We start from the raw sequence: 9023 nt of genomic DNA, 5'->3' as shown, positions 1-9023 counted from the left end.
CTGGAACAGTTTGCCCAGAGAGGGTGTGGAATCTCTTACTGGAGATAATGAGGGACTGTCTGGATGCAGCCCTGTGCCGTGTGCCTGCTAGAGCAGGGAGGCTGGAGCAGATGGCCCACTGTGGTCCCTTCCAGCCTCATCCACTCTGTCATTCTGTGTGTGCAAGTCCTGAGCCCATCCTGAGACGAGAGACATAAAAGCCGAAACGCTCTTCCCTGCCGCCGGCCCTTACTCCGCCGGGAATGGCCCGGCGGAGCCCTGCTCCCGCCCCGCGGGGGCGTTGGGAGCGGCGGGAGGCGGGCCCTTCCCGCGCCGCGGGCCCGTGCGGCATGGCGGGGGTGCAGCGCTGCCTGCTCCAGCTGCACCGCTGCCTGCAGCCCGGCGACGCGGGCGGCAGCGCCCTGCACGCATACAGCCTGCTCCGCAGCCTGGCCGAGACCTGCGTGGCCAGCCTGGCCAGCGGCGAGCAGGGTGCGGGCCCGGCCCGGCGGGGGGAGCTGAGCGGGGCCGGGCAGGGCTCGGTGGCGGCGGGACCCGCGCCCCGGGCCGGGGCTCCTGCGGGGCGGCTGCGCTGCCCGCTCTGTGTCACTGGGGAAGGATTCCCGGGGAGCGGGGTGTCCTCCTGCCGCAGATAACCATTCACCGGGGTAAAAGCTGCCCCGAGGCTGGCTCTCCTCGGCCCTGGGCGGGGCCAGGCTCCGGTGCGAGGGCAGCGGCTCAGGGCCGGGCCCCAGGCCGTGGGGGAGGTCAGGGGCACCCGCACTTCGTTGTGGTTTTCTGGGGCCGAGCGTCAGTCGTGCCCAAGGCTTTTGCACCAGGGGTGGGCTGGGTGGTGAGCGGGATCCAACCAGCTGATGGTTCCTTGCCTCCCCGCAGCGCTGCACCTGTCCCTGGTGTTTTCCCAGGAGCATGGCTTACTCCTCTTTATCCACAGGTCCCTCACCATCGAGGAGGTAAGTTGGCAAACTTTAAAGTAGTGTTTCGGTAGTGCTATATGTGCAACGTGTTACACATTTCAAAATATTTTTTTCTTTTGACTTTTCAGTTTCGAGATTGCAGGGATGAAGCGTTGAAGTTTCTTAGTGTCTTTATGGAAAAAGTTGGTGATAAAATTCATCCTTATGCCTGTAATATTAAGGTAGGTAAATGAAAATTCTTTCCTAGAAGTGTTTTTGTCAGATAGTTTAAACTAGTCTGGTGGGTGTCATGTCATAACATTCATAGCTGTACTTCACTCCTCCCAGTCAGCCTTGCCCATCTCTAGTGTTCCTGTTAGAGCTGAAATAATTTTAACTTTTTTTTTTTTTTTTACATATACTGCAATTCATACCACAGAGCAGTGTGGAATTGTTTGTCCAGCTGTAGACTTAATTTTATTATCTTTTCTTTATAGAACATAGTAGGTAATGGTTTTGAAAATCAGTTATTTTAATTGGAGATAGTAGCTTCTAATTTATACAAACTGAAGTTGCCATTTAAATGTAAAATTTTAAATATTTCTATGGGGTTAATTTTAATTATAATTTTTAAAAAAATAACCTGAGAAGTTGTTACTTTTGCAATATATGCACAAATTGGTGGTAACTACAATACCTGAGGTTACTGGAGTCTGGATGGCTGAACATCTATGTTGACTGCACCTCTGAAGTTTCTGATCATAAATTAGTAGCTACTTATTTTAAGGACTGATAGTACTGAGGTAGAAAATCTGCTCTGTGCAAATTTTACTGCAGAAACTGCCATTTCTTTGCTTGATTTGGAGTTTGTTTTTATGTCAGACAGTGCTGCAGTATTGTCAGTGAAGTCATTTCCAGGACTAGATATTATTTCAGTCTTTTTAGAAAACCTTAACCTTAAGAAGCAGATACTTTAAGAGGTAGAAGAAAATGTCATCTTTGAATTTCCATCTTTACTTACAAGTATTGTTATCTTAATTTTCTTTTCTGTGTAGCAAACTTGTCTTAGTGTCTATACAAAAGAGAGAGCAGCAAAATGTAAAATCTCAGCACTGGAACTTCTGATTAAGGTAAAATGCATTTTATAAATCTCTCTTGTTTCTAGAAAAGAAGTAGAAAACCTGCTGTATTACTATAGTTACACTGTATCATGCAGAAAATCTGTATCAGAGAGTTGCAGACTAAGCTGAGTTGGAAGGGATCCACAAGATTGTTGAGTCCAACTCTGGTCCTGCACAGCATCGTCCCCAAAATCACACCACGTGCCTGAGAGCGTTGTCCAGACATTTCCTGAACGGTTGTCAGGTGTGGTGTTGTGACCACTTCCCTGGGGAGCCTGTTCCAGTGCCCAACCACCCTTTGGGTGGAGAACTGTTTTCTGGATATCCAACTTACACTTCCCCTTTCACAGCTTCAGGCTGTTCCCTTGGGTCCTGTCACTGCTCACCAAAGAGAAGAGATCGGTGTCTGCCCCTCCTCTTCCTCTTGCAAGGAAGTTGTAGTCTGACGTAGCAAGAGAAGAGTGATAGCTAATATTGAGATGTTAAAAAAATGTTTTAACGACAGATTGTCTTCAGTATTCTCTAGCAGGTTGCTTAGGTGTGGGCATGTCATTCCTTCATTTGTCAGAGCAAGACACAATTGTTTTGGGGGCAGTTGCAGACCTCTCTCAGTTTATTACGGTTATTTAAGGAGATATTTTGCTGTTCAATTGCAGTCTTGTTTCAAAATACTATGTATTGTATATGCTATTATAATATAAGATAATATATTTGGAAAATGTGGAGTAGGAGGACTTTTTTTTTCCAGAAGTTTAGTTGCTGTGTGAGACAGTAGTTCCTTTGAACACATTTAGACCTTTATTTTGTAAATGCTTTTGTGCCTACTTAGGTTTGTTTATGAGAAACAAAACTCCCTTCTGAGTTATTCTGAGTTCTGTGAGTTGGATTGGCTTTATATTAGCCAATCTGCTTGGGAGAGAAGAAATGCAATATGGTAAAAGCTACTGCAGACTTTCTGAGCCTGTGCTCTAGTGGAGTTCATATGTATAAATCATATTGTATAAAGCTTTCACGTAGATGATCTATTTGTAATATGTATACAATAAATTAAAAGTTGTAAATTCTTAATTTATGCAGATACAGGAATGTAGTGTAGTTAAAGTTGATTGCATGCCATTACTCTTCTTTGGACAAGTCACCTTAGATCTCTTTCATGGAATAGCATATTTGCTTACTTAAGCTGAACTTGCCTGTATGAACTGTTTTTATTTAGACTGAGTAATATTGGGGCATTGATCTGAATGTTTTCTTTTTTTTTTTTTTAATCCATCTTAGTTGCTTCACAGTTTACAACGTTCCTGTCTGATGGAAGAAATGAAAGTTAGAGAGATATTTAATAAATTTTATGAGGAGCTTGCTGCAAAAAGTAGAATTCCTGACACAGGTAGGCCTTAGTTTTTCTTTGATTGTCCACCTATACTCAACACTGGTGAGGCTGCACCTCAAATCTTGTGTTCAGTTCTGGGCCCCTCAATACAAGAAGGACTTTGGGGGATTGGAGTGAGTCCAGAAAAGGGCAACAGAGCTGGGGAAGGGTTTGGAGCCCAAGTCCTGTGAGGAGCAGCTGAGGGAGCTGGGCATGTTTAGCCTGGAGAAAAGGAAGCTCAGGGAAGCCCTTACTGCTCTCTGCAGCCACCTGAAAGAAGGCTGTAGCCATGTGGGGGTTGGTCTCCCAGGTAACAAGTGACAGGACAAGAGGAAAGGACTTCAGGCTGCACCAGGGGAGGTTTACTTTGGATATTAGGAAGCATTTCTTCACAGAAAGGACTGTCAATCATTGGAACAGGCTTCCAGGGAAGTGGTGGAGTCACCATTGCTGAACATGTATAGAGGATGTGTAGATGTGACACCTGGGGACGTGTTTCAGTGATGAGACCTGGCAGTGTTGGGTTAATGGTTGAACTTGATCATCTTAGAGATCTGTTCCAACCTAAACAATTCTATTATGATTCTAAAGGTCTTTGTTATCTTATTCCAAACCTGGCTAGTGTTGTCCTCAAAGCTGCAGTTTTAGTGTGATAGTTCCTGCATTGGTCACCTCTAATGTGAGCTCATCAGTTCTGCCTTGCCTGATTGTATTATTTATGGCATATTAGTATGAGCTGCAATTTGATCATTATGGCTAGATACTTCTGCAATCTTGTCTTTACAGGTCTCATAAAATTTGTGCCTACATAGAATCCTTCACTCTTAATTCAAGCCTAGAAACTTCTGCTAGCTGTTGGTCTTAACAAGTGCTTCCTCAGTGTATGTGGCCTTTAAATTAGTCATCTGAGCCCTGTTTAAAAATAGTAAATATGTTTAACTTCCTGATGTGAGAGGAGGATGCATCTCACATTGTAGGATATGGCTACAAATATATGTGTGTATGTATGTATGTGTGTGTATATATATATGTGTATATATATATATATATATATATATATGTATAAAGATGTTTGCTCCACACTTTAATAAGCAATGATATTGTTAGGGATGATTTTCTCATGGTTGCAAGTTAATAGGAATTGCACTGGAAATGCCAAAAGCAATTATTTCAGTAATTGAGATTTAATAATATTAAAAATTACTTTCTAGTATTGGAAAAGATTTATGAGCTTTTGGGAGTTTTGGGAGAAGTCCAGCCTAGTGACATGATTAACAACTCTGAAAAACTATTCCGAGCTTATTTGAGAGAGCTTAGAACACAGGTATGATTGGAATTTCTTTCCATTCTTTGGGGTTTTTTTGCTTTGGTTTTCTTTTTGCATTGCTTTGTTTTTGGGGCTTTTTTTTGTCCTTTGAAATGTATACCACTGGCTGTTGGAATACTACTGTGGCTAGTACAATTTGTAGGGATCTAGCTGAACAATCATAAGTTCTATTGAAAGACTAAAGTTGTGTTCTCTGGCTCTGAGAAACTTTTTAAGTGCAAATTCACCAAATGAAAACTCAGCAAATGGAAATTCACCAAATGAACTAATTCACTGTGTGCAAAAATGGCGTGTGATGATCATTCCCCAAGAAATGTTACCTTGCCATGCACTGGTAGTTTCTGATTTGTTCTGTACTGGCTGCACAGTTCTTGCACATGAGGTGAACATCATATTTCTGCTGAACTTTCATATTTCTGAATTCTTAAAATTTCAAAACATTACTGTATTTTATCTAAATTTTGGTATTGCTGGTCTTGGTGGAACATTTCCATGTTTTTCAAATGACCTCCCGTGCTTCCCTCCAAATGATGTGACACTTAGGAGTAAAGATGTTTCTGTGGAGTTGTTTCATAGAGTTGGGTTCTGATATATCTATTAAGTTGAAGTAAGTTCTTTACCTACACTTCTAGGAACTGGAAAGCCTTGGTGTAAATTCATCTTAGCTTGAGGGTATTTTATTCTTTTCAGATGACATCTGCTACAAGGGCACCCAAGCTACCTCTTGTAACAGGATGTCTGAGGGGACTGGTTGCACTCATGTATAACTTCACCAAATCTGTGGATGAAGGTATGTTCTTTTTCTGTGAGAAAGTCAGTGGCACGTTCTGATACTGTTTTACAGTTGTACATTTAATTATTACACAGGCAAAAAGTAGCACCATTTCTGTGTGTAAATTCAGAATTTAAATTTTCCTGTTAGTAGATGATTTATGCAAAATACACACTCACACAGTCCTTGTAATCTGTCTTTGTGTGAAGTGGCTTCATCAGTGTTTTTCTATATGTAAATCTTTGAAGTGCTATTTTCTGACCACATATTGGGCAGCTGTGAGAGTCACATCGAAGCTGGAATGCAGGTTGTATAGAGATGTTTTTCTTAATAGTCTTCTTAAACATGGATATTCAGAAAAAACAGCTAACACAGATGTACAATTTTTCTTTTAAATTCAAGAGTATTTCAGGAAAAAAATGTCTCTGTCTCTTAAAATGAGATTTCCAATATCACTGCTTCATACCAAGCATTGATAAAAATGTCTTAGTCTTCACTCTGCCTACTGTACATCAGTAGTGAAATACTCACTGTTGGATTGTTTCACAGATCCTCAGACTGCAAAGGAGATTTTTGATTTTGCAATGAAGGCAATCAACCCACAGGTAAGTCTGCTATGTGTTAACTGTTCTGCATAAATAAATCAGCCCTGATGAAGAGTAAATCATAGTGATAAACCTTTTCTGGTATTACAGGTTGATCAGAAGAGATATGCAGTACCTCTAGGTAAGATGTAAACTATTTCCATTCATGCTGAGGTGGATACTGTCTTTTGTCTGGAATTGTTTATTCTTTACTGGATGTGTTCAGATGTCTCTAGTCTTCAATCTTCTAAGCTGGCTGGGGGGGAGCTGCTGTACTTCAAATTGGAATATAGAGTTTAACATGTATTTGGTTAAACTAGTCAAGGTCTAATCAGCTTATGAACAGCAGCATTATACTGGATGTCATTTGCCCCTCTGAAGCTGTACAAAACTGTGATATGAGAAAGAAATGGTAAAAATAAGAGGAGTGTAGCTAATTAGGAGAAAAGAGGTGTGACAGTGGATTTAGTTAAAAAAGATAAGGAGAGAAATTTCACTGGAAGAAGGAGAAAAAAAATGGGGGGAAAATTGGAAGATTAGAAATTGGCCCGTGAAATGTGAGTGGCTTATGCAGAAATTGCAAAAATGCAAGGTTTGAGTATTAGGCCCATGGTAACTGTGAGAGGTAAAATCCTCTTTAAAGGTAGTCTGTCATTTCCCCAATTAATTCATTAAGTATCTTGAAATTGCATTTATGTGTATATTTGGAATAATGAAATTACTTATAATGTGAATTCTTTATTTGTCTGCATGGCAGTTTGACAGAAGAGGGGACTTGTACATGTGTCCTGACAACAGAAACCAGGTCCTTCTGGATTGTGCAATCAAGTATTTTTATTTATAACCACCGAAGTCCCTTTCTTTTTCAATAGTAGAGTAAATTACATCAGAACTCAGCTGTGTGTTCTATGATGGTGTACATTTAAAAAGAGGATTTTGGAAGGTTGTTTTTATGCTTAAGTTCTTAATGCTTGGGTACTGATACTGTAGAGTATCAGTAGAGACTAGAGGAATACATTTTATATCCTCTGGTCACTTGTAGTTCTGCCTACCTAAAGTCATAAGGTGGACTTTCACAGTCTGGGCTGGTTGTGTAAAATGTACTGTAAGTCTGGTTTTTAATGAGAATTGTTTTTAAATTGCAGCTGGGTTGCAGTTGTTCAGCTGGCACTCTGCTCAGTTTGGATCCTTGCTCCTGGACAACTATGTGTCCCTCTATGAAGTGATGTGCAGATGGTGTGGCCACACGCATCCGGAGCTGAAGAAAGCCAGCTATTCTGCATTGGATTCTTTCCTTAAGCAGGTGTGGTAGCTTCACTGGGATCTCCAAGTCTAAAGCAAAATTAAATTTCTTTAAATAGTGGGAATATTTGGTGCTTGGAAGTTCAATTAATCTATTTAATTTAGTCTATTATTTAGTGCTTTGTATTACAAGCTAGATATCTTCTAAGACTTACTATCATTTTTTGGGAAATGCTGGAATGTTTATATCTGTTTTACAGATTTCTGTAATGGTGGCTAAAGATGCAGTGCTACACAAGAGCAAATTGCAGTTCTTCATGGAGCAGTTCTATGGAACCATCAGGAGGATGGATTCGAGCAGCAAGGAGCTGTCCATCGCCATTCGCGGATATGGGCTTTTTGCATCAGTATGTGCAGAGGATTTATTCTGGTGAAGGAGCTTACTGAAAGCATGTAAAGCTAGGGTTCATAAGCCATGCATTTTACAATTTTACACAGCTCTTCTAATAGGGAATGCTCCTGCTTGTGGACTTAGTGTTGGACTTAATTACTTACACTGCAAAATACCTTTGGGATGAAAATTTTCAAATGTATACTGAATCTAGTGGGAGATCTTGCATCATTGATTTGTAGTTGTAGCTAGTTCCTGTGCACAAGTTCTGAAGTGGAAAAACAGGAGCTTCATATACAGCTGTCACAAAATTTCAGGATGTGCTTAATTGCCCAGGTATAGGGAATACCTTGTTGTCTCTCTGCATTTAAATGGTAGAATCCAGGCTTCACTCTGAAAGTAGTTCAGAGATTCTTACAGAGCTTACTCAATCAGCTAAAAGGCACTGCTGACTGCTGGACAGTAGGAGGTGATTTGTGAAACAAACACAAAGTAAAGTACAAAAAGAAGCAACAAACAAAACCATGCTTACATACCAATGTGGATGGCAGATATGTATGTCAGGAAGCACCATTAGGAGCAGCTTACACTTTCTGTCAGCAGTCAATTAAAATGGGAGTATAACAATCAAGTTCAATAAAGAAAGGGTGGTATTTATGTATTAGCAGCCTCTGTGCTTGATGGTGGTACCACAACATTTATATAATAAAAGTCTAGACTGGCGCTTTTTTTTTTTTTGTCTCTCTCAAAGCAAAATTTAGGTTAAATGATCTCAAACTTTATTTAGAGAAGTTTAGGAATTGCATTAGAGTAGCGGGTTATTAGCTGAATCCTCTTTTTGCTACCTTTTGAGTAGAGTGCATTTGTTTGTAAAATTTTCATGTGCTTTGTTCAAACCTAGGCTTCTTCTGTGATATGAGGTAGAAGGGAATTGAGTTCAAGGTATTTGTTCCCAAAAAATTAAGCATTTTAAATTATAAAGTTGAAAGAACTGTATTAAAAACATCTATTGTGGAATGCAAGAACTTAAAATTGTACCATGTAAATATAGAGATAGGATAATACTGCAAATTTTAACAAATTTAATGCTCCAGTACCTATAAATATCTAATATGTTAAGACATATTAATAGTTGTTACTGTGTTTTAGTTAAATCTTGGCCAAGCATCAGATACTGGGTTGTGAGGAAGAAGAGTCTTGGTGCTGCTGCAAGTTGTGACTGTAGCACTGAACTTGTGTTCATGCTTGGTTCAGTTTTAAGGCACAATATTTCTTTAATTGCTGAAATAATTTTAAAATATTACTTGAAGTTCTGCAAGTGATA

The 9023-nt window shown here is 40.3% G+C and overlaps 1 protein-coding gene across 1 annotated transcript in view; it reads left to right on the top strand.

Moving 5' to 3' along the window:
- The first annotated feature begins 312 nt into the window (after positions 1 to 312).
- PRKDC (protein kinase, DNA-activated, catalytic subunit) overlaps positions 313 to 9023 on the top strand; it is an 81859-nt gene continuing 73148 nt past the window's right edge. Inside the window, exons 1-11 of the mRNA XM_064385733.1 lie at positions 313 to 471; positions 877 to 953; positions 1046 to 1138; positions 1952 to 2026; positions 3293 to 3401; positions 4595 to 4707; positions 5401 to 5500; positions 6032 to 6087; positions 6178 to 6208; positions 7212 to 7369; positions 7569 to 7715. Of these exons, the coding sequence (XP_064241803.1) occupies positions 330 to 471; positions 877 to 953; positions 1046 to 1138; positions 1952 to 2026; positions 3293 to 3401; positions 4595 to 4707; positions 5401 to 5500; positions 6032 to 6087; positions 6178 to 6208; positions 7212 to 7369; positions 7569 to 7715 (1101 nt within the window). The 5' untranslated portion in view covers positions 313 to 329. The remainder of the gene's footprint in view (positions 472 to 876; positions 954 to 1045; positions 1139 to 1951; positions 2027 to 3292; positions 3402 to 4594; positions 4708 to 5400; positions 5501 to 6031; positions 6088 to 6177; positions 6209 to 7211; positions 7370 to 7568; positions 7716 to 9023) is intronic.

The sequence above is a fragment of the Passer domesticus genome, chromosome 1 (genome assembly GCF_036417665.1).
Source record: "Passer domesticus isolate bPasDom1 chromosome 1, bPasDom1.hap1, whole genome shotgun sequence".
NCBI classification, from domain to species: Eukaryota; Metazoa; Chordata; class Aves; order Passeriformes; family Passeridae; genus Passer; species Passer domesticus.
This window is presented reverse-complemented; position numbering and strand designations above follow the sequence as displayed.